The 26,427-nt window shown below is 38.7% G+C and overlaps 1 protein-coding gene across 7 annotated transcripts in view; it reads left to right on the plus strand.

The window, feature by feature from the left end:
• Positions 1 to 2,312: 2,312 nt before the first annotated feature.
• Positions 2,313 to 26,427, plus strand: part of STXBP5L (syntaxin binding protein 5L) — a 179,095-nt gene continuing 154,980 nt past the window's right edge. For 5 of the 7 annotated variants that reach the window (XM_040054645.2, XM_040054646.2, XM_040054648.2 and 2 more), the window contains exons 1-2: positions 2,314 to 3,326; positions 19,326 to 19,423. In XM_040054645.2, the coding sequence (XP_039910579.1) occupies positions 3,135 to 3,326; positions 19,326 to 19,423 (290 nt within the window). In that variant the 5' untranslated portion in view covers positions 2,314 to 3,134. Of the gene's footprint in view, positions 3,327 to 19,325; positions 19,424 to 26,427 lie in introns of all 7 variants that reach the window. The other 2 variants (XM_040054644.2, XM_040054650.2) reach the window with 2 other exon arrangements.

Here is a 26,427-nt window from a genome sequence, read left to right on the forward strand (position 1 = left end):
CTTCTAGTACCCCCTGACTCCCAGACTTTTTTCAAGTCTCTGTGACATTTTCTTTATCCTAATTATTTCATTTTTAACCTTATCTTTCCCTTTCCTACTTACAATTCATGTTGTTATCTTTCTTTGGGGGTTTGTAAGCCTTTTTTTTTTTTTTTTTTTTTTTTAAAAAAAAAAACTTGCATTGCCTCTGGTGAACATAGTATCAGTAGGACATGACATTCTTCAAATAGCTTCAACTGGGTTTTGACTTCTCCTCATTCTCCAAAACTCTGTACTTTTGTCTTTACAGATTTGCCTACTCAGTTTCAGGCTCTTCTTCATTTCTGTCTTCTTGCCATAGTCCTCATATATTTTGTTTCCCATACAAAGTTATGTTCCCTTTTTTCCTGGCTACGGAAACCTATCAACCTTTCCAGTTTCATCAGCAATTTACCCTTTATTTTTCATGAGGGCATCAAGTGAAGCTTACAGTTATTCTTTGAACTTTACTGCAATCTTTTTATCATTCAGATGGGGAGTACCTGTGAACACAAAGGGATGAGCTAAAGTGGAAAAAAAACCAAAAACAACCAACCAAACAAAAAAACCAACCAAAAAAACCCCACGTGGATCTCGGCGTGAGATGCTGAAATAAAAACTATTATCTTGCTTCACAGAATTGTAAGATTCATAAAAACCAAATTAGGGCTTAGAGTGGGTATCAGAACTACACTAAGCACCCCTAAAACATCCGAAAAATGAGGCGACCAGTGTGCACTCATTGGTCACCTCAAGTGTGAGGAATGTGCAACACTTAGGTGAGGTGTTACAGATTAATTCCCATACAGGAGAGGTGTTAGGTGTTTATTCCTTACACCATTCTATTCACTTCTCGGCTTCCAACCACGTTGACAGCGCTGCGCCATGAGTCACTTTTAATCGCTGCCTCATTTGTTCCTGACCTGAATAACCTTTTTTTACAGAGGCTTGCGTGCAGTGTAACACCTCCTGTGCCGGATCGCGCTTCAGAGGCCATAGAAGCGTCCCAAGCGATTTGCACGGCTTCGGAGCGAGCCTCGGGAAGGGCAGCCCTGGTCCTTTGTATTCCTCCTGGGAAGGAGAAAGGGATTTGCCCCCGAGAAGGCAATGTCAGTGCGCGGGCTGAGCACCGACCCGCACAGACCCCTCAGCGCCACGGCGAGAAATGGGGGCTCCTCACTCAGGACCCCTCTCTGCCACCGCCAAGACCGTCACCTGCCGTGACACTTTCACAGAATCACAGAATCACAGAATACCCTGCCTTGGAAGCGACCCACAAGGATCACTGAGTCCAACTCCTGGCCCTGCACAGGACCATCCCCAAGAGTCACACCGTGTGCCTGACAGCATTGTCCAAACACTTTTTGAACTCTGTCAGGCTGGGTGCTGTGGCTGCTTCTCTGGGGGAGCCTGTGCCAGTGCCCAACCATCCTCTGGGTGAAGAACCTTTTTCTAGCATCCAACCCAAATATCCCCTGACACAACTTTCATGCCGAATTTTGGATCCGTTGGACTTCCCGCACGCAGCTGAGGCTGCCACTCCAACTTTCAATCCTTCCCATCGCCATAACCCCCGATCCCCAGCAGCCCCCATCGCCATAACCCCCGATCCCCAGCAGCCCCGCTGCCCCGCGGCTGCTCCCCCTCCTCAGCTCGGGACCGCCGCCGCTCTCGCCGCAGTGGGGCGGGGCCTGCACTCCTATTGGTGGAAGCAGGTGCCCATCTCGCAGCTCTCCAATCAGATCGCGGGGGCCGTCAGACATCGCTTGTTCTCTATCTGGAGCCGGCCGCCCGCGAGAGGCTGCGCGCAGTCGCCGCCCCTTCTGCCCCGTCCGCCAGTCACGTCCGGCCGGCCTGCCCGCAGCAGGGAGCAGGCCCCGCCGTGCCTGTCAATCCCTGGCGCTTCCCCGCCTTTCCTCCGCCCCGCCGGCAGCGGAGCCGGGAGCGGGGAACGGCGCGGGTGCGGCAGGCGGGGCCTGGCGGACGGGGGAGGGAGGCAGGGAGGGAGAGAGGGAGGAGGAAGAAGGGGGAGGAGGAGGAGCTGCGGCTGGAGCCGGCGGAGCTTTCAGTACCTCGGAGAACGGCTGCGAGCGCGCCGGGCGGGCAGGAGCCGCCACCGCCGCCCTCCGCTTCCCGCTCACCTGCCCCGCTCAGCTCCTCTCCTCTCCCGCCCTTCCCCGCCCCGCGTCCTCCCGGCGCCGGAGGGAGCCCGGTCCCGCCGGAGCGGCTCCGGGGGGAAAGCACGGCAGCGGCACAGGCTCGGTGATCGGGACGGGCGGGGGGTCCGTCAGCGCAGGGACGGGACGGGTGGTCGGCCCGGGACGGCCGGACCGGCTTAGGGAGTCGCTCCTCGCGGAGCGGCGGTCGGGGCGGCGAGGAGAGCGAGGGGGCTGACACCCCGCATCTCGCACCCCGCACCTCGCACCCCGCATCTCGTGGAGCCCGAGGGGAGAGAGAGGAGCACCGAGTGCGGCAGCGGCTGCCGGCATTTGCTGGGGTGGGCAGGGAACCAGAAACAGGAGTCGCACCAGCGGCTAGGAACGGGGAATCTGCTCCTCAGAAACCTCGGGGGCAGAGATACCCCTGGCTCAAAGGGGTTTTGAGGGGAAGGGGAAATTGAATGTAGACGCATTTTGGTAGTTTTGCTGAAATAATCGAGTGCCGAAGGCAGATCTTAGGCAGATAAGGTAGAGGGATGGATCCCACTGTTTTGGATGCCTGCTTGAATTTTTTATTTACTTTTCTGTTTTGACCACTGCTAAATGTGGATTTTGTGAGCGAACCCGATGGCGGTCGTTCCATTGTTCCTTGTTTGAACGTAAATCTTAGTCCTGCTGCTTGTGGATTTTTCATTTATTTATTTATTTATTTATTTATTTATTTATTTATTTATTTTTGGAAAGGACCTTTCAGGTAGCCTTTGCGTCTGACAAAAATGAAGCCTTTGTATTTTTCAATCAATCATACCTAATATTGACATTCTCTTTGGTACAAGAGACTTAAAGTGCTGCCTCACTCAGAGGACCATTAAAGACTTTCTCGGTCGCTACATGTAGCTGAATGTGTTACGACACATCCTTTCTCCCTCCCCAAATCTTCCGAAAGATTTTTCCAAAATGAAGAAATTTAATTTTCGCAAAGTTTTGGATGGTTTAACTGCCGCATCCCCTGTTGGAAGCAGTGGCGGTGGCAGTGGAAGTGGGGCTGGTGGTGGCTCCGTGCACCCAGGAGGGACTGCGGGAGCTGCAGGGACACCCAGAGAGGAGATCCAGGAGACGCTCACTTCAGATTATTTCCAGATCTGTAAGGTAAAGGCTGTACTTTTTATTTTCTATAGAAATAATAAAAGCTACCCTGGGTTAGGTGTTGGGGGGGGGGGGGGGAGTAATATGATACCAATAAGCGTTTTACTTGAGAACTGCAGTGGTTGTATAAGGACTTTGGAATGAAAAGACAGAGATCCAGGGGATGTTTTTTTCTTCCTGCTGCAGAGTTGGGGTGGTCAGTAAATTCGTAGAAATCTTGACTTCAGCACTCAGGGCCGAATTCCAAATTCACACTTGGATCCCAAACTGCTGACAGGATTGTGGACAGGAAAGCAAATCAAATGGTGTTAGTACCGATAACATTTACGAGTCATTAGGAATTGAAGATTGTGTGCATCCGCTTCCCATCCTCACTCTTCTCATCCTCCCTGCCCTTCCTTCTCTATTTTAAGCAAAAGGCACAAGCTAGAAGTAAAAGACAGTGCAGTGACTACTGGACCCAGGACTTCAATTTGTGAGGAGCTGGATGTAGATTCAGGGTGGCTGTTTACCATTAGTACTGAAGTTTCTGACTGCATGATGGCAAACTTAGTGGGACAGCATAAATACCAAAAGTTGCCAAATCTGTTCTGGTTTTTATGTGTTGATCACCTTAAGTGGGAATTTTCTATTAGCAGAAAGCATAAGATATCCCTGTATGTATTTTGGTTTGCATCCGTTTTCTGCAACAAAGGTTTTAGTGGTGGTCTTACATGCTTGCACCTGTAAAACAGTACAAACTATTTGGTACTTCTGACCAACTCTGGAATATGAAAATTCTACTTTTGTAATGAAGACAAAACACGAAAGGAGATTATGGTCTTCTACTATTACCTGTCAGATTTATGTGAATTCTAGTGGCTTTACTAGAAGTTTTGTTTGCTTATTTGTTTAGATTAGAATCTTCAAACCCAGAATTTTTAATTAGTGCAATTTGCATTGCTCAGAGTAAATGGACTCCACTTATTAAGTATACTTTGCTTTTATTAATCAGATACGAATTGACGTGAAATTTAGATTACCGTCAACTCCAGCACATCATTATTTCTTTTTGTGTATTGGAAAGAAAAAGCAATATAAACAACCAAGACAAACCTCTGAGACGTTTTGTGGGCAGATCTGGTCCTTGTGAAACACACAGCTTCCTTGATCTCTGATACCATGTTTCTAATTCTGTTTGGCTTTCAGCTACAGCTGGTCTCATAACTCTTGCAGACTTCCAGGGGAGAAGGATGAGCCCCTACGGCTTAAAGACTCAGAAACCTTTAGACAGGTTCTACAAAATTTTAATTCTTTTCTTTTTCATAGTTCTTTGCCATCCTGAACCACAACAGGTTCCGGCCTTTTGACTGAAATGATTCTGTAGTTTAATAGAGGGTCAGTGATGAGTGCATTAGAATCACTCCTGCTTCCAGGGCTTGGATTTGACTACTTTTGCTTATGTACACTGTAATTTAGCATTTTGTGAAACTCCAGGTATTCAGTACAGCGATTTCCCATTATTGTCACATCAGTAAAACCACAGTACAAACAATCAAGGTACATTAAAATATCATTAGAAAGTCTGACATTCAAAGATTTCTAAGTCAGGCTGAAACTCAACATGGTTTTTCATGTTTCAGTCATGTGATAGGGACAAAGATCTGTATTTAGTGAGATATATTCTTATTTTGTATGGCATATTTGTGAAAATAAGCAACATAAGATGAAACTAATTTTTTTTTTTTCCCCCTGATCTTCATTATTTCCCTCGTTTGCTTTGATATTACTTGACGACAGTTCATGTTATGTCCTGATAGATCTACTTGGAATATATGGAAATGAATGCGTCATTTGAAGAAGATTTCAGTAGTCAATATTTGCCTGTCTTAGCTCTCAGGTCAAAATGTTCTCAACAAAGTAAATATTCGTGTAGGAAACCTTTCGGTTGCTTGCAGCACCACTTGCTTGTGAACGCATGTTACCGCAGAAGTCTACGGTACGCAAAACACCGGCTTCCCCTATCCCAAGATACAAAGGTATGCCGAAAGCAAACTTCCAAAACACTCGGTGATCACGCGCTCCTGACGCTCCGCGGTGTTTATTCCACGGGCTGCACTTGAGCAGCTCCGGAGCGCTCCGGGAGCGCGTTCGAAGGAAGCCCCGGGAGCCGTGAGGGCCCTGCGCTGCTGCGAGGGAGCCGCGGGCAGTGGGGCCTGGCGCAGGCGCAGCTGCCCCCGCCTGCTCCGGGGGGCCGGGGCACGGCCGCGGTCGGTGCCTCGCTCGGTCGGGATGGAGTTAAAAACACCCCCACAGGCGCGCAGCCCCAATTCCGTCCTCCCCGAGCTTTTGTTGGGCAGTGCTCCTGGGTATTTCAGATGGGTATTTGCATGTTCGGTTACATAAGTTACACGGGCTGCATGTTTACGGAGCCGTGGTCTGTGATCCCGCTGCACGCAGAACTGGGTAAAGCTAATGGCAGCTTTGGTTTGTTGTCTGCAGGGTCGAGGCGATCTGGGCCCAAAGCCTAAATAGCACCTCAGGCTGGTTTTCCTTTCTTTGCTGATTATAAAAATCCTCATTTAGAAATGAAACATAAAAGCTGACTCACACTTAAGAATTAAAGGGCCTTTCCCTGCAGTTTTTATGTAAATAAATTGCCTGTCTGAAGTTTGTGGGAGGTCTGCTTGAGTGAAAACAGGGATCCGATCCTCTAGCAGAACCCTGTTTCGAATGGTAACACACCTGATTTCATTTGCATCACACCTGAAAGCCGGCTCTCCATTTTGTGGCATTTTTAGGTCGGTTATGACCACAGTGTCTTTTTGAGATGCAGGTTAGAGTTTAACAGAAGTAAACTGAGTATTTTACGCCGACATGTTCTCAATGGGTTGCTTTTGGCATTTATATTTAAATCATTTATGTGATCTTCCGTATTGAAAGGATGAAATGTTCTTGAAACTATTGCATATGAAATAGCTACGTCCTGTTTTGAGTAGGATAAATTTATATGTTGGTAGCTGTAATAATGAATCAGTGGCACCATTTTCAATGTACTCAATCAGTGTGAAATATTGTCATCCCTGTTTTGTGACAGCAGGAAGCTGAGGTACAATTTCAGCTGCATCTAGGGGCTGCCCTTGAGCTTTGGGTATCCAAGTGGAAATCATGAAGATATTGATTATAGTTCACATTAGTTGAATTGAGTGTGTGAGATAGCAGCATCATCCTCAAACTAAGCATGATCCAGTAGAATAAGCTACTAAAGTCAATGTTAATTTAAATTGGTATAGACCTAATTTCCTTGGGTTTGCTTCTTTGTATTTTCCCTCTGTATATGTGCTGGTTTTTTCCTCTGGCAAGGATTTTTAGGCTCACCTGTATTTGTCCAGACCATCTAGAAACTAAAATACGTCACTGGGGAGAGATCTGTTATTAATAAAGGAAGTGAGAAGCTCACAGTTAGGATGTTTTAAATCATTTGAGTAGAACTTTGAGCAGAGGGAACATAAAAGGAGAAAACAGTGATTTTATTACTTTTTCAGAAGGTTGCTTGTTAGGGAAAAACTGAATAGAATATGTACATTTTTTTTGTACGTGAAGTACTCATTCCTCATGAAATTAAGTCTCCCATGTAGAACTACTCAGGGTTTTCTTGGAGAACAATCATAGAGTTGAATTGAATTTGTAGAGTATGAGGTTAATAACTTTGAAATCAAGACCTCAGTTAAGAGCACAGTAACAGTTGTACTTTACCAGATATAGAATTAATCTACTCTGACATGTTTTGTTGTGGGCAGCAACTGGATACCCATGAAAAAGGTCCAAGAATTGGCAATTTAATCTTCTTAAAGAATTGCTTCCCAAATGGTTATGGTCTGCCTTTAAACCCCAAAGCATGAGATTTCTGTTCTTTTCCAAACTGGTCTTCAGTGTTATTACTGGGTTGTCTTGCAACCCAATAAACATCCTTTAAATCTTGTTGTATTGTTTATATTGATAGTGTAGTCATAGTTTCAGGATGTTTATTACCCAGTCTTTATGCAAAACCCATGGAGGCCAGAACTGTTTTAGGCTTTTGTTAGAACTGCTATGGAATCCCATGGCCACTTGCAACTGTGCCTTCCTCATCTTGCTTACCTTTTGCAGAAACAGGCCTTCAAGGTATAGTCAATGAGTAGCCAAGTTAAATACCTAAATTATCTGGATTTCCTATCAGGTGGTCTTAAATTTTAATTCCCAGAGTTTATAGATGGTAACACCTTATTTTGTCAGCCTATGAAGATAAACATTTAATCCTTCTGACAACAGACAAGTAGGTATTTTAACTGCAAGTGCAACGTGACACTACAGTTTAATGATAACAGAGGGAAAATGAATTTTGGAATGGCAATTTAAGCACATTGCTGCAGGAGCACCTTTTTGGTTATGAAGAATTAAAACCAAAAAAATCCTTGTTATAAGCTATCCACAGTGTTTTAGTCAGTTTGAGCTGTTTGGTTAATCTGTCCTGTATCCTTGCTAAGATCATAGAGGGAACAAAAAATAAAATGTTTTCAAAGTGCTACATTTCCATGAAAACCCATTTTAAAATTAGTATGAACTCTTCCTTGTAAGTTCTCAGAGTTCATTTAATACTTAAATGGTAAATAAGATAATGTTGGGAAGGATTATTTTTCTATATGCCAGAGTTTGAATCTAAAGTTAGATGCAGAACCTAATTCTATTTAAAACTACAGAGTCATAAATAACACTTCTAAATTAGATTATAGTAATTTTATGAAATTTGTGATGAGCATAATGTATTCTTTTTTAAGGGTTTGTATGAATTAGAAATGGGATTTATCCATGGGAAAGAGCATAGCATGTTAAAAGCTTCTTTTGAAAGAATTCTAAAGATTTTAAGGTACCTGCAAGTGGATTCACTTGTTTAGGGTTTTTGTGCAAGTATCTGTCTTTTTGCATTATTAATCCTAAATGAAGTAATGCACACCTTTCACGGCCAACACATACAATTACGTCTTCGAAATTATTTCCAGACCTTTAAGGTTGCTGAATAAACCACTCAAAAATTCCACATTTCTTAAATAACTTTGTTTGCACAGACAACTTTTAATTACAGGATCCCATACTACTTCTATAGGTTTAACTTAGCAGAACAAATAGTGTTTGCTCATAGGAAAGTACTTCAATATTTCTTTGCATACTTAAAACTCAGAGCATGCCTGAATATTAAGTTCCCCCTGGACTTATCCAACAGAAGTGCTTACCACTGTAGTTCTGAAAGCTTTATAAACATTAATGAATTGACCTTCATAAGATTTCTGTGAGATGGAAATGATATTATCTGTGCAGTATAGATGCCACAGAAAATCCAAAATGTTCAGGGTACACTGTTTTGACTCTCCAACTTGACCTGCTTTGTATCTGTTTTTCTTTTAGCATATTTAACTTATCCAACATTTTCCCATTGAGCCTCCCATTGTTTTCACATTCTGTTGCACACACTCTGCACGGCTGCAGAATGACCTTTAGGTTAGTTGTTCAGTTTATATGCCCACCTTAGATAGCCAGAATGACTCTGAATTTCCTTTCTGTCTCAAATAACTACAAATGGATTTCTGGCTCTATTGCATTGTGACAGAAAAAGATAATATAATTAATCCTTACAAGAGGAGAACAAATTCATACAGCATAGATTAACTTAGTTAATATAGTTTTAATTTTTTTTTTTTTTTTAATGGTTGACCTTGCATTTTTAACAATATAAGGGTTATAGAACCTGAGTTGGAAGGGATCCTTGAGGATCACTGAGTTCAACCCTTGATTTCACAAAAGGAAACCTAAAGGTTAAAATATTTGGTCTAATTTTGTGTGCCATTTCAAGTGGGTTTTTTTTGGTTGTTAGTTGGGGAGTTTTTGGGGTTTCTTTCTTAATCCATGGGATCATAGATGTTGGAAGATGATCTAGTCTCAACCCCACTGCTGTGGGCAGAGACACTTTCCATTTGACCAGGCTGCTCGAAGCACCATCCAACCTGTCCTTGAACACTTTTAAGAATGGGACATGAACAGTTTCCCTGGGCAGCCTGTGCCAGTGCCTTACCACCCTCATAGTAAAGAAGTTTTTCCCCAATATCTAATCTGAATTGACTCTCCTTTAGTTTGAAGCCATTGCCCCTTGTCCTATCACTACATGCCCTGGTAAAAAGTCCCTCTCCAGCTTTATTTTAGCCCCCTTTAGGTACAGGAAGGTGCTGTAAGGTGTCCCTGGGGCCTCCTCCAGGCTGAACAACTCCAACTCCAGTGAGAACAATAACTATATTATTCCTCACCTGTGGGTCACCAGGTAGTTAATGAGAATTTTTCTCACTTGCAGTGGGAAAAGCAATTTTTAATCTCATGTAGGAGGATGGAGGGAATTCAGCCTGGTTGGCTCACAGTGTTCTGATTGAGGAGCTGTCACATAAAAAGTTGGTTGCATAAGCAACTTTGCCCCCAACTTACCTCTGAAAGAAAATTACTTACACTTAATTTTTTAAAGAAATGACCAAGAAATTACTTAAAGTTTTGTGGCTAAAAATATGAAGATTTTGTTTTTTCCAGCTAGAAATGCATATTCTGTGTAAAACATGCAGCTGTCCTCAGTGGAGCTGGACTAAATCCAAGACAGACCCCATTCTTACTTTGTTTAAATGGATATCCACTCATATCTTCTTCCTATTCTGAGACATCTGATACTCCCTGGTGTATGATTTATGCCCAAAATACTTTTTGAAATCTGTATGAAAATACTGTGAAAAATTAGTATATTCATTTTATGAACCAAGAAAAGGAAGCAGTAGAAACTGGACTAATACACCTTCCTAAACTACATTAATATAGTAGTCTGTTGGCTATTCTAAGAAAAAGTGCTCATAAAAGTAGCTTATGGGGTACATTAATTTGTCACAATGTGTGTTAGAATCATTACAGGGGAAGATTAGAGGACTGTAGGATTAGAAATACAAGTAATGTGCATCTGTGGAGGGGAGAGAAAGCAATATTATTAGGTACAGATGGCTGGCAAGTATGCTCAAATGTAATAAGATGTTATCTTTGTGCAGTGCTGTGTCCATTCCTAACAGATCACCAGCCAAGACTATGAATAATAAAAAGTCCTAGAGACAATCTGTCACCTGTAGCTAGGGCCAAAGTCTGAGGAGGTGCACTCTTTATGGTTCCTTTGAAGTTAAGTTGTATATAGTACTGGAAAAAAGCCAGCCTCAATATTCAAGGCCTTGAGTTGATGAATTCATGGACTCAGAAGGAGTCTTATTAAATTCTGTGGTGTATATAAGTAGATGCATGTGTGTATGGTAGCATGTCTTTTTGCAGATTTTGAATCCAATAAATTAATTGCTTCTATTTAATTTAAAAATCTGTTATGTAGGAGTGCTGTGAGGTCAGACACTCAGAAGTCAGGTCCCTTATTCAGCTTGTGTCCAGTTATGTCTACATGTGAGGCAATCTAGTCTTTATTGCATCTTTTTATTTTCTTAAAGTGTCTGCTTATATTTTGTTCCTGTCCTCCCTCACATTTGTTTTGAACAGTATACAACTTGTGAGGAGGATGAATGCTGTTCTGTTTGTCTCCTTTGCAACAGTTCCTGTGAGAAAATTTCTATGTTATCCACTGGACAGCACCATAATAGTAAATAATAATAAATTAATGAATGCTCATCTCTGCTTCGTTCATCCTCTTCCATCTATTGTAACCCTTCAGTTACAGCTGTCCATCATCACTTGTTCTACAGGTACATTCCATTGTAACTGTGGATAAAACTTAATTTTACTGAGCCCACAGATCCCTGCTTAATTCATTTTCCCTATGTATATTTTGAAAAGCTCCCTGAATGCAGCAAAGGCAGGAAAGTGGTCTGTGATTATGTAAACAGAGATCTGATTCTTAAGATCCTTGGCTGTCTTCCTTTGTGTCTGTGAGCTTGGTGGCTTCATAGGCAATGCAGAGGGAGACGCTGATGTGCAAGATCTGCTGGATTTGACTGCTGTGAGAGGGTAAAAACCTGCCACAAAATGCCTGCATTTCATTTGGAATGTAACTTCACCCTGTGTGAGGTGAGATGCTGGCCATTATTTTCAGGTTAAATTCTCAATTCAACATAACTTCCCCCTGTGTGAGGTGAGATGTGAGATGCTGGCCATTATTTTCAGGTTAAATTCTCAATTCAACATCAGAAGGAAAAAAAAAAATAAAAAAAAAGATCTTCAAGTTGCATACAGCATGTATACAGAAAGAAGGTAGGAGAAGATTAATTATGAATTAGTATTAGATAGTAAACAACATTGTAAATGCTAGTAATAAAATCTAGTAATAGCATTTGTATACAAGAATGACAAATTACATTGCAGAAGAGATTTTCACAGGAATAAACCAATAATACAGATTATCTCTGTATAAAAGTAGAGTTTTAACACTCTTTTTCTCTAGCTTCCTCCCCTGCCATTCCCCAACTCAAACACCCCACATTTCAAGAACTTTATTACAGCAGTAACATTTTTTCAATCCCCCAGTGTGGCTGATTTTTAAAAAAAAACTAAAATATTTTTGAAGCAGCAACCAAAGCATTTGTTTCAGAATAGAAACCACAATCAGCCATAACAGAACAGAACATAATTAGTCTAAAGTAATGAAGTTTCAGAAAATCCAAAAATGGGAAGTCATGCAAAATTAATTAGAGTTATTGTTATGTTGATCTGATGTAAACTTAATAAGAACAGTTTTGGTTTTGTTTAATTTCTCATTAAAGTTACGAAATTATCTTATTTGTATCTACAGTCATAGTGAAGACAAAAATATTTTCCTTTCAGGGGTATCAGATAAGTTGAATGATTTTACAATTCTTGTATGTGCCCCTAGAGCAGATCTCCATCAGGCAGATGGCATTCTGAACCAGCCTTTCTCAAATTCTAGAGTAATACAGTTAAACCATGCAACAGGAAAATCAATGGAACTGCTATTTGAATTGCTTAGGTTATAAAGATTTTCCATTTGCACTAAAGTCTTGCTTAAGTAGGTAGGCCAAAATGAACATTGCAATCAGTAGTTTCGGGTTGGGGTGTTTTTATAATTCTACATTAAAGAGAAGGGTAGCTATAGTTTTATGAATGATCAAGACATTTCTCCATATGCTGGTGCCCTATTTCTTTTTGCCAGTTTCAATGGGCAGTGGGAAGTACATTACACCATGTACTGTACAGTGGGTATAATTCCTTCATTGTGGTCTCGTTTTTTCTTCCCTCTTTTGTGTATTTGTGTGGGAATTACTGTGTTTTTGTTTGTTTGTTTGTTTTTGGACTTGGGAGAGTTCTTTTAGAAAGAATAGGAAGGGAGAGGTGAAAGAATTTTGCATACATCATTCTCCCTTGGACTTGGGATTTCTCCAAAGGGTATAATGCCTCCCTTGGGATGGTTATATTCATGTATTACCCTGTAACTTACAATGCTGTTACTCAGTGCTGTGGTGGATGTAGCAGGATGGTGTAGATGCCGAGCAATTGCTTGGCCATAGCTGCACTGATTTAAATGGATCCAGAAAGTGATATTAAAATTCAAGCCCTTTAGCTTTGGGCAGGAGGCGTTGGACCAGTCAGTCTGCAGAGTTCTCGTACAACCTCACCTGAGCTGGGGATATCGATCATTTTATTTATTTGTGGATTTTCCTGTCTAAATTATATTAATTTTGTATTTTTGATACTCTACAGTATATTTCAAAGGACAAGGAGGAAGAGAATGCTTTTTGAAATTCAGAAGGCCTTATTTTTCCCCTGTGGTTTGCTTAGCTTGGATGTTTGGATCTATATGGATCACATCTAAATAGGACCATCCTTATTTAATAGTCTTTAATATCTAGCTTGCAGAACTGAAAATGACAGTGGAAAAACACATCTCTGAAGTATCTGCAGAGACCTTTCTTACAGAAAAAAAGTCTTGTATGTTTGTTGTACAAAAATTTATTATATTTAGGTCAGGTTATTTTAAATACTCTAAAATCTCATTTATTTTCCATATAATTATCAATGTGTAGTATTTGTGAAACTAAACATTTATAATTCAGGCTGTATTTGAGGTCTGCTTTATGTCCAGGACAGCTACTGTCCCAAAATTCTACCGTAGCTAATTAAGTGACCTTTTATAACAAAGTAAGTTCCATAATTTAAAAATTAAACAATAAACCAAATTTGCCTGCTGCTAAAAGTATTATTCTTCTATGCCAGCCAGCAGTTTTTGTAGGGAAATATTATGAAATTCTGCTTGTTTCTTATACATATCTTTTCTTCCTGTCCCAATATTCCTATTTCAGTAACATTTCTTTTTTTGTGCCTACATTTTCCTTTTTTTTTTTTTTTTCTTTACTGTATTTTTCTCCACCAATACCAATCTCCTTTTTCTTCCTCTCTGTTTCACTGCTACTGGCGAGGATAATAAGCTCCTAAGAAAGAGCCTGCTGTGACAAAGCCATGGTCCATATCTCCCAGCAGCCAGTCTCTGACAGTGGCAGCAGAATTGTCACTTAGGGAGGGTAATAAGTTACATCACTTTCTGCAGTCCATTCCCTTTCCAATCCCCCATCATCCACCGTCACTGGATTTGATATGTCACAGGGCGTATCTTTAGCTGGTCCTTTTAAAATCCATTTATCAATCATGTCAATGAATTTGTCCCACTTTTTGTCCCCATTTTAAACTAATCTTTAATTTCCTTTGAATGCCTCCATGGCTTTGCCAAATTTGTTTAGCTTACCTTGTTTATGTAATTCCTAGTCACATCCCCCCACATAAAGCTCTCAAATAATGGGCTCACACAGGTTTTCTGTAGCAGCAGAATGATTCCCTTTGTGTTAGTCCTTCTTCATGATGTCCAATATTACTTGGCTTTTTGGGGTTGCTATTGAACATTAAACCATATATTTCAGAGGAGTGACAACCATGCCCAAAATTTACTTCACTGGGTTGCAAATGCTAGTTCCAAATTCATCATTGTGCAGATCTAATTAAGTTTTTTGGTTTTTTTTCTTCTAGATATCTTACATCTATCCACACTAAAGCTCATTTATCAACTTCTTGCCCACTTAAGTCACTCTAATGAAGTCTTTCAGGAGCTGGTCAGCAGTAGTACTGAATTTCACTATCCAAAGGAGCTGTGGTCTCAGAGACTTCAGGGTTCATTACCTTTTATAGTTCATTAAAGACAATGAATAAAATTGGTCCAAGCATGGAGAACTCTGTTTGTGAATTTTCTTCACGGTAAAAAATCCATAAAACTCTGTCCTTTGTTTTCTGTGATGTAACCAGCTTTCAGTCCAAAAAGAAATTTCTTCAGTCCCATGACACTTCTGTTTCTCTAATAAGAGTGCTGTGGAATGTTATTGGAAGGCTTTTGGAAAACTTATGTATATTCATATCCCCTTTATTTACTTGCACACTGACAGCTTCATAGAATTAGAGAGTACTAGTCAGACATGATTTCTCATTGAAGAAACTCTGCTGACTTCTGCAGCAATCTTTATCTGTGTGCTCTGTTAGTCTTTATTTTACCATCTTGCCAGGGACAGCAATCAGCTTTCCCAGTCTACAGGTTCAGAGTCCCTTCTGTAAATGGCTTTTCCCAGATGACTGTTTCTAGCTTCACACCAAGGAACAGAAGTATCTGTGGGTGTCTTTACCTAGGGTGAAAAAAAAAAGAAAAAAAAGAAAAGGTAGTTTTTTATATTCTGTGAACATGCTCAGAAGCCCTGGTTCCTATTAGAGGTTGGGAGCTAGATGGAATCAATAACTTGGGTTTGAAAAGCTGCAGCTAAGCTGTGATTTTTACAAAAAGCATTACTTCAAAAAATGAAAATTTAACTTATAAAAAATTTATCTCTCCTGTGTTGTTTACTTTGGTTGGAAGCCTGCTGATACCTTGTCCTCTTTCCATTTTTCATGAGGAGGCATCGGTCTTACCAATCAGAGATTACAGACACAGGGAGCCATAAATGAGTGACGCCATGGTCTTGTAGTGATGTAACGCATGGCAGCTCATTTGTATAAACACTCATTTTTATCACTACATTCTTGGACCACCACAATACTAAAGATAGTTTAGAAGTGATGAAAATGCTGTCATCATTGACATTTTTTAATTACCTACATAGCTGAGCAGGAGGCTGGAGAGGGTTCAGTCAACGCTTCATCCTCTGCTCTGTAAACCAATCAATTCTTCATGGACATTTTTGCATAGGGCGTGTTTGTGGCAGTTTGGATGTAAACTCTACAGGTTTAGACTACGTAATTAAATTTTAACAAATATACATATTCTCAAAAATTATTTACCTAAGTAAATCACTTTTGCTGTCAGATGTTAAATAAAACAGGGTATCTATAAAATATTAGTAGAAAAGTTACAAATTTTAAGTTTGTGCAAATTGTCAAAACCATTTTTGACTATAAACCCTATTTATTACTTGGTACAGTTTAAAATCTGATCTAGTTCTGTGTTTTCTGGAGCTATTTAGAGAATGTTATAATTTCTTTTACTAAAAAGGTGTCTTTGAAGTCTGACCTAAACCACCACAGAATAAAAGATGAGAAAACTCTTATACTGAAGAACTGCATTATGCAGCATGTGAACAATTATATTGGATATTGTACTAGTGCTAGTGCAATTTTTTTTTTTTCAGTTAATGAAATATATCATCGTATCTTAGACTGAGAAAGACCATTCTGTTCCGTACAGGATATTAAAATGTTCATTGGCAGATTACTAGCAAGCCCGAATAATCAATTTCCTATATTAATTTAGGTAAATTTTTTGTATAAAGATTACTTTAATGATATATTTATGCAATTCGCTGTTTAAAATTATTTAAAGAGAATTTAAGAGAAAATAACTGAGCTGAACACAGATTTATGCTGAAATTGTATCTGCATTTGTAATTGTTCTGTTTCAAGTAAATTATTTGCATATTGCACGGAAACAGTAATGCCTCTAGAGACAGCGTGCCCAAAGAGGAAACATAAAAGGAAGCTGGATAATGTGGAGAAAAGCAATCCTGGCTCCATCTGCTGTCTGTTTGTTGTTTTTTTTGGCTCTCACTTTTTTTTTTCTTGTCAGCTTCTTTCTTGGGGTATTTGGGGTAGTTAGGCCCCTCTATAATTCTTTGAACACATACTGATTTTCAACCATACTTCTGCTTTTGCCTGCTATTGACCCCAACTACTTCATTTTGTGCTTCTGAGCACCGTTGATAGTTTTGTTCTATGTTGTTCCTACTAGACACAATTCAGATAAAATAGGAATGTATGTTTTTAGGGGGGTTTTTTGTCACCCTAGGATCAAGTTAATTTTGTAGCCTTCTCTTCTTTTTCATCTGTATAAGTAAATGCTGTAAGAAAGCCCAGGCACAGTTCTGGAACTGTTACTCATCCTTAGGCTCATGTTCACTCAAGCTGTAGCAATGCACAGCTGAAAAGCCTGCTCCAAGTGCTGGCTTTTCGTCTCAATTTTTCTCAGAGTCCTTGGAAAAAAAAAGGACCAAAAAGCTTTTGTTGGACCAAAGCTGAGGGCAAGAACCTGTGAGTTTGTAGGGTTACAGCTTTTCCATGTTCTTTTGTTGAATAGGTTTAATCTTCAGAATCATTTCTGAGGCTACTCTAATTTGGGCCAAACCCTGAGTTATAGAGACATCTTTTTCTGCCCTCTGTAATGCATAACTTGGCTTCCAAAATGGTTTTGTTCTTTGGGAGCCCTAATAAATGTAAATATTTTACTTGAAAAGTGTAATTTACTTGGATGTTCAATAGATTTCAACAATTTTTAAAAAATATTTTACAAATGGCGGAATTTTGCATTCACAAAAACCTCCCAATTGGAATTAGTGTAAATACTCAAATTTGGAAAATGGCTGCAACATAGAAAGAGCACCTTTGAGTCAATCCTAGAGTTCAAAAATTGTACTGAGCTATGATCCTGAAAAGATGTACATCACTGTTCTTTTAAAACATGGTTCTGTCTCAAATACAGGACCCAATTAAAATTTCCAAATGGGAAGTCTGAGTCTAGATTGCAGAAATACTGAAAACACCATGCAGATCCTAAATATGTAGGCAAGGATGCAAATAAGTCTTTAAAAACATTTATCTCTGCTTTCTCAGATCTTAAAAATAGTACTGAAAACTCCAGTATTGTCTGAACATCAGAGAAGCTTACTGTGACTGGAACTAATAGGAATTCACGCTTTATTATAGAGAGCCTTTCTAAAATCAATAATTAACAAAAAGATAATTGGTGAAATACATAGTTTTTTCAGCTAAGGGAGAACCTTTGTTCACCAGAATACAGAAATTTCAAATATTATAGCAGATTAGTGATGCTACATGTTCAACATGCTAGAAAATAATACAATCCATGATTCCTGATGTTTTTGTGACATGAGTGGTAAAACCATTTGTAGGGTGCATAAGTCTGGTCCCGGCTTGGATATCAGAATAAAAAACTTTATATTTGAGTAATCCTGACAGTTAAGAAAGTTTAAAAACCCCAAAACACAAAGCAAACCAAACCAGAAACAAAACTGAGATCATTGATAAATGCCTATATTAACATAAAAAGTAAGTTACTTTTCTACAGCTTAGTGAAGTAGCATATGCCGCTGAGTTTTTTCAGCCTAGAAACTAATAATTAGACATTCTTTAAACAACTTCCCTTATCAGCAGTAATTAAGATACTAGACAAGTAAGGTCTCTTTTCAGGAAGAGGTTATTTGCTGAAAAACATACATTTGGTTGTTCCCAAACTGCTTGTGAATATCAGTTCAAGTGTTTCCAGCTGTAATGGAGGAGTTGGAGTGATACAGCTGTGGAGTCATCAGCTGCCTTTTACTCAACAGGTCCGCAATTAAGGAGTCCCTTTTGTTGAAGTTGTTCTATAGGGACTGCTGAATGCTTCAGCAGACATAGTTCTTGAACTAAATAATTTCAAGGGAGAGGAAAATAGCTTAAAACATTAAATTTCATTCAGTTCAAAATACTTCCTCTCCAGCTACAATTTACTAAAAAAAGAGTCAGTCCTAGAGTTCAAGGTTTTATTTTGTTAAATAATATAATCCCTCATTATTATACTAAAAAATAGCATTTTGTGCCCATTTTAGGTAAGCAGCCCCACACACAAATTTAATTATTAGTAAATTTTTATGTGTATTTTTATAGTCTAGTCTTGTTATTTTCAATTTTACTCTTATGTTAGTGTTCTCCCTCATCAGATTCTTCCTCATAAGAATTGGGCACTTCGTGTTGGTCATAACCTTCAGGTTAAGGTAACTTAAAATACTGAGACAGCCTTCAAGGATGTGTTGTATCATGCTCAGCTTATTTATTCCCCAAAGTATCTCAGCAAAAATTAGAATTAAAAGCATAGTATTATATATAAAGATTAAGAAAGGGTGAGTGGTTCAGTTGCTCATTTTGAGAACATCTTCTCTGGCGTCTTTGTTTTTTAAATTGATATTAAGGGGTTTTACCTCATAGACTCGATTCACTTTATTGGTTTATTGGATCTTTTCCCCTGGACATATTCCATTTCTTTCTGCTGGAGCTGTTCTGTTGAGGCTGAGGTTGTTTCTGACAGTGTTTTGAAGGCATATTATGTGTCTTTTTTTTTTCAGTTCAGCTGCCCTGCATATTAAGGTTATCTTTCAGTATACCACTTCAGCAATATATACCAGTTGTATAATAGCATACACTTCACAATCTACTTTGTTGCAATAAAACCATTAAAAATATTACTGAGTGAAAAGCGTAACTAGAAATTCATGTGAACAGAATTCACCTCTGTATTCAAAATACTGTCTGTGTGTCACATCTTTTTAAATATTTCTCTTGAAATGTGTTGAAAATGCTACAACATACAGAAAAACAGAAGCACAAAACATGGTGTTCTCCATGGTTGCAGCTCACTCACTCTGCTCTTTTGCTCTGTTTCAGACGGTTCGCCATGGTTTTCCTTACCTACCCACTGCCTTAGCTTTTGACCCAGTTCAGAAAATTCTGGCAATTGGAACAAGAACAGGAGCCATACGAATGTATCCTTTCTCATTCAGAATTTGCACTGTTTCTATGTATTTGTAATGCAGGGATGGGAATTCTCTTCCGCAAGCACTCAGGTAAGGCTACCGTTGTTATGTTCTACTTCATTTTGCTTTATGAGACGGACTGGAAAATGATGTGCTGTTGAGGAACTAACCAGGTCCCTAAGGGGTTCAAAGAATTATTTCTGATTGAGTTTTTAGCGTATGGTTTTGATATATATTGGTTAAGATAAAACAGAGTTGATCTTTTTTTCAGCGTGAAAAGTAAGAGTGGACAGCAAAGTGGTAATGAGCGAGTTGTGAATGTTGTGCTAGCAATAAATAAATTCATTGCTGCAATGCAGTTAGCCAATGTTAGATTGCAGTTAGATGGTTATGTATGAAATGATTTGACTCTTCCATGTGAATGCTGGGAAATAAGTGATTTTAGGACAGAATTAATCTCTTCCTGGAGGAGAAGGTGAAGCACTGTAAAAGTTCCTATTTCTTTTTGTTAAATGTAAAGGTATTTCAGTGCCAGTAATTTATATGTTGTTGTTAATACAGTAGGATTTTTAAGTTAGAAGTCTATGCAGAATAATTTTAATTAAAAGGTAATTAAAATTTGAAGACTTAAATTAAAGAACAAATTAAGAATATTTAAATGTTATTTATTTCAAAATGTTTCTCTACGTAATTTTCTTAGTTTGGCATGGTTCCAATGTTTTCCACTTCAGGGAAAATAGATATAAAACAAGGAAAAAAAAAGAGAAAGACTATTACAGGAAGGTTTAAAAATTTCAGATATAGAAATAGTTATATTTTAATAGTTAATAAAAGTTATAGAATACAGAACTAATAAACCAATGTTTTTTACAAACTTTTTGTAGCCAAATGAATTATGTGTTTAGAGTAGGGGACAATGCTTTATGAAATAGCAATATAATATTTTCTGGTTCTTTTGCTCTCCCTGTTCCCAAGGTAACTATAAATGTAATGAACCCAAGGCAGGTTACAAAGTAAAAAAATCTCCTTGTGGAAAACAAGCCTGTGCCTCATGTCACATTACAAAAGCTTTGGTTCCTCTATTTTTGGGTACTCTTGGTCTGAACAGTTGCATTTTCACAAACCTCAATTTCTATCTTATCCAGAATTTCTGATAAGACTCAACTAAACCTCAAGTTATGTGACAAGCTTTGCTTTGATAGTTCTACTCTTTATTTATTTTACCTATGTGAAGAAGATTGGGTATATTCTGTTCAAATGCAAAGAAGAAAGTGTCCGTGTATTTTTGCACTTCTGGGAAGTGCAAGTCTAGTAGGCATTGTTTCTTCTTCTTTGTAGAGGTGTGCAAGGTTAAAAATCTGGGGCTTTGTCCCTGGACACTTCACTGATATCTTCAGAGTGAAGGTATTGGGAATTTCAAGGTAGAAGAAGGAAGAAGACCTTGCAGAGGATTGACTCCTGAGCCCACCTCTTCTTTCCATCTCAGCACTGTGGCTTTTCTAGGAGCAGTGCTGTCACTGGCTAGACATCCTGTATCTCTACAAATCCCTCCTTTGAGGAAAATTCAGGTACAGAGTTTGAATTAATACAGGGTCATGTAGAAATAATTTAAACCTCCTACCACAGGAGTTCCATACCATTGGAATGGAACATGAAATAGAAAAATAACTATATCCCTAAGCTTATATAAAATTCTCCATATGTTTTCTATAAAAATAAATAATAAAGAATTAGCAGGAGGGAAAAGAATGTTTTTCGAAGTGTCCTTCCTTTTAACATCTCTTCTCCTGTTTGCTAGCAAGCTCCTACCTCATTCATGGAAAAAATTCTACCAGTTCTAGTATCTTAATCAAACAAGAGCATCAGGATTACCAGGGAATTTGATTTTTTTTGGAAGATAAGTCATAACATAAATGCTTGCAGAGAGCCTGGTTTGCCTAATTGAGCCCTGAGTTAATGGAAACTGTGCTTTGAAGACAGAGGGTGCCATAAAAAGAATTACTTATTTATTAATTTTAACTGAGGTTTCGCCACTTGGCTCTAAGTTTTGCAGAACATATTACATAAAAAAACCTTCTTGTGGACTAATAAATTTGCAGTGAAACAGACCCTAAGACTACCCCCAGAACACCACTCATTTACGCAAGTCTTGTTGCAGATGTTTGTAGTTGTTGAAATCAGGCAATACAATTCAAGACACATTAATTTAACACATTAAGTATTATACCTATATAGGTATTATACCTAACTATACTGAAAGTACAGTTCATAATGTGTTTTTCTTTTTAGCAAACTAAGGAAAACATAGGTTTTAGTGGCTCTAAGTTTTCCACAGTATCCTGTAAAAATACTTTTTAGCAGAACTTCATAGCAGAGTTTCATTCTGCCATGAATATGTCACCTAAGAAAAAGAGAATTCCTTCCATACATAGATTCTGTTTGGCTGGTGTTTCTAAACAGTACTGTTGATAGAGTGAAAGGACAGACTACTTGGCTGCCATCAGAGAAATTCACCCAATTATTTATTTGTTTGTTTACTGGTAGCTCCAAAGGTGCCTGGTTTGGATCAGACTCTCTTGTTTAGGGAAGACAAGAGGATGGAAAGAGGAATTTTTTCCCTGCAAGGAACTGCTGAGGGAGCTAGGGGTGTTTCATCTGGAAAAAAGGAGGCTGGGGGGGGGAACTTTATCACTCTCTCAAGTACTTGAAAGGACAAAAGAAAATTACCTTAGATTGTTTAGATTGAATCTTAGGAAAAATTACTTTACTGAAGGGGTTGCTAAACCCTGGCACAGGCTGCTCTGGGAACTGGTGGAGTCACCATCCCTGGAAGTGTTCAAAAGTTGTGCAGAGGTGGCAGTTAGGGACATGGTTTAGTGGTGGACTTTTTAGTGCTGGATTAGTGGTTAGGCTCGATGGTTTTGGAGGTCTTTTCCTCCAAGAAAAGCTAAGTGATTTTATAGGATCATCTTGTTTCTTTCTGTGAAACAGCCAGTAAAACAAATCTTTGATTCCAGAGTTACTGTGCCAAGTAAAGGGGAAGGTAAAATCTAAACCCAAGATAGCTCTGTTGAACGTCATGGGTCCTTAGCAGCTGATGTACACAGAGAAACTGTATTCCTGGGAGGTAAAACTGAGGCTGTTTGTGCACTCTAGAAAAAAGAAAATCTGGCAAAGAAAATAAATAGTGCTAATTAAATCATTGCTGGCAGAGTTCTGAGTAGGCATGGAATTTTACAGTTGCTAAAGGAAATGTGGTAAAGAATGTTTGACATCAGGTTGGATGTACTTTAAAAGAAAAGAGGAGAATGTAACCTGAGGTTTTGGTCTGTGAGAAGGGTGGCGTAGAAGCTAAATATAAATTGTGATGGATTTACTCTCCCTGGAACTGCTGCCTTTTAATCTAAACAAGGTTTCAGTAGTTCTTTATCCTTAAAATAAGCCGACTGTGTTCTCTGCTGTTTACTCTGTGTAATTTATTGGGCAGATGGAGTGGGGGTAGCACAGACAAGATCACAAACCCAAAGTTCTGTTATTTGACTTGGAGGAATCATTGATACATTTCATCTTTTATCTCATTGTACAATATATTTGAGATTTTTCTAGAGAACTTGAGCTATTCAGGAATACAATCTTCACTGAGAGTCAGTATTCCTAACAAAAGTTCTTTTAAAAATTCCCCTGGAAATCAACATAAAAATGTGTATTTTTATGTGTATATATACTTAAATAGGTTATTACAGATATACATTTATTGTCAATCTACAGGAATAATAATTAAAAAAAATATAAAATATACCAAAAGAGTCAAATTTACCTGTTTTACTAAATTTGACAGAACCAGAGTTTGGAGAATTTTTTTCTTTGATAAGGCTACTGTGCATCTGGTTATGTGTGAATTCACATATATATACATATATGTACATATTAAGTTTCTGCATACGTGCATAAATTTGGGTCCGTTGTTTCCCAAGCCTCTTCCATGCTTTTTAAGTAAGCAGACTGAATATGTTACAGTTAAATGTACTGGACTTCCCTCACTTTCAACTGCTGTTTATCCAGGACATAAAAATGGAATCTGACATCTGCAAACAAATCTGAGAAAATATAGATTTCCATATATTTGGAGATGCATGTAAAACTGGCATACAGGTGGATGACTCTGGCAGCATTTTAAATGGAGTTGATGACTGCATTTATGAACACTATCTGAAAATATGCTTTCTGGATGTCTGTTACAAGGGACTTTTTTGACTATAATAAAAAAAACCCTCAACTTACTCTGATAGTAAGGGTGGCATAGAAGCCATCTTGGATAGTCAACTATTTCAAAGAAGTGATGTGTTTTAATTAGACCTTGTGTCAGCTTTGGAGTTTCCCTACTTTTTTTATTCCAAACTTTGTCATCAACAGAAGAGTTGACGTGCATGGGAAATAGAGTACATCAATTTGCCCTCCTTTCCAGTCTGCTAATTATCTTTTTTAGACAAATATCCATGACCTAAATTTGGCAGACATCCTTAAACCACAGAAATTTGTAGTCATACTACACATTTAGTTTGTTATTTTGACTCTTCTTTTGCTTTTATCTGCCAGATACTCTTGATGGTAGAAGGAATTGATACTTCTCCAAATAACTTAGGAAAGGTAATATCTAGTAAAAGATAAACCCAAAGTACACAGACCCATACAGTGGGAGCATATTAGTGTTGTGGAAGGAGACCTATTTTTATTTAGCTACAGGCACTCATTCAGTTTAAATTCATGATGACTTCTTGAAATTAGGTGCCAGGGATGAAAGGGAACTGTGGAGGGTTGAATGCCAATTATGAGGTAGAAAGGCTACAGTAGCTGAATAATTGTCTCTGCATTGGGAATACCTAAGGAGAAGTTTCTGAAACCAAAGAGTTACCCCTACGATGATCTTCCACAGCAAGGAACATGAACCATGTGATGGGTGGTTCAAGTAGGAAATGAGACAGACACAGTCACACACTATTTCAGCCTGAACCTCAAGTAAAGGTGTAGGATAAAAGCACAGTTTCTCCTGAGGTTCAAGAAAGAGGGAGATGAACAAAACAGAGACTATGATCTCATTCAGGAGAGGGGGAGGAAAATGTTTTCTTGAAGAAGTTCTCTTTTCTCATCCATGGTCAGCTCACTCACTCTTTCCCTAACTGACCTAGTTTCACTCCACTTCTTATAGCTCTTAGATTTCTATTCCTCACCCCTTACCTGTCTTTTCTTAGTGGCATTAAGCAAGCAATATTCTTTCAATCTCCATCTTTCACCTGACCTGTGCAAAGCAGTCTCTGAATAACATATTTTTCTAAGGAAACTGTTCAAGTCAGGAACTAAGATGTTTCCCAGGTGCTTCAGATACTGCATTCAAAGCCACACATGGGTACAAAAAGAATTTAAAAAGAGCATCATGGGAGAAGCCAAGTTTGTCTGAAAGAGAACGTGGATCAGAAAATGAATAGCTGAAGTAGCCAAGTCTTAGAGGGCATTAGAAATACGTGTAGCATCAACCTCTTCATCCAGCACAGGGAGGGGAAGTGACCCAGAAATTTTGGGTGTCTGCTCCTCTTTAGTGCTGTTATGAGGGAGATATCCTGGTTTTTCTCTCAACACTGTTTTAATCTCATACTCAAAACACATCACCCTGCAGGCCTCCATGAAAAAAATCAGCTCCATTTCAGCCAGACACAGCACACTTTTCAAAAATTCTGCAGCACTGTTTGTTTGAACAGTTGCGGTTTGCAGACAATGATGAGTGGAAATCCAGTGATCTTAACATGCTTTAATTGTAAAACCAATAACTTAAGTAGAAAAAGGATAGATCTCTCTAATTACTGACAAGAACTGTGCTTTCCAGTAATCAGTTTCTGGGTTGTTTTTTTCCTTTCATTTTATTGAATAAATAGTAGCATATAGTATAAAATAGATATACCGTATATAGTATATTTATATTTGTATATTCAACATTAACCCTAAAAAATGCTCACAGATAGTGTAAGAAAGAAATACTGGAATATGATTCTTTAGTACTATAGTTGATTTCTGGTTGGGTTTTTTGTGTGGTTGCTCCAACAAAGCCCCAGTCACTGAGTACACTACATTTTAAGCAGCTGCAAGAAATGCATTTTAAGTGCTGTGACTTTTACAGGAGTTTGACTTCCTGTTTTGTTATTTGGCTGTATTTTGCAATACAGAATTGATAGCTCTGTGACATAGTTATGTATCTCAGTTGCTTTAGTAAATAAATAAGGATTTACTGAATTATGTGGCCTGATCTGAGACACACTGATTTCAAAAGCACCATGCTTTTATTATGAGATGAATCAATATGAGATGTGTGGCAGAAGAATACATTTGAGTGCATTCATGTAGCAGGCATGCACATGAATGACTTTAGTCAATATTGTCTTGGAAACCTATGACCAGAACATACCAACTTAGGCTTTTAAAATATTTATCTTATTTTTTTTTCCTAATTACTTGCAGTACATAAGTTTACATTTGCAAATATTTTCTCCATTTCAGGTGTGAATACACATATGAGCCAGTTCCCGTTAGATTATAACAATAGGGCTTTCTTTTTCACAATGGTTCTGTTAATCTCAATTTCTAGATTTTGAGAAATTCCGCTTAAGGTTAAATGCTTAGAACTAAGAAGAGGCTAATATAATGCATCAATACTTTATCTGTTGAAGAACTAGATTTAAAATTTGTGATTTGGTTGGGGGAAGTGTCTTATATTGCTTCTGCAGGCATCCTTCATTCTATTCAGTAGATTATTTGCATAGTTTTAGTACCAGTTCATTTTACCTAACTCAAAATTCATGAGAGGGGCATCATTTTGAAACCCAATAATACAGTCTCTTATATATAAAAATTAAGTTAAAAGTTAATTTTGTCTTGTAATAGAGCACTATATGGTTGATCAACCTTCTCTAGCAACCTCTGTTACAGGATTAGGATCTGGCAGACCATCTCAGAGCAAGTGTAGC

The sequence above is a fragment of the Hirundo rustica genome, chromosome 2 (assembly GCF_015227805.2).
Source record: "Hirundo rustica isolate bHirRus1 chromosome 2, bHirRus1.pri.v3, whole genome shotgun sequence".
Classification (NCBI taxonomy): domain Eukaryota; kingdom Metazoa; phylum Chordata; class Aves; order Passeriformes; family Hirundinidae; genus Hirundo; species Hirundo rustica.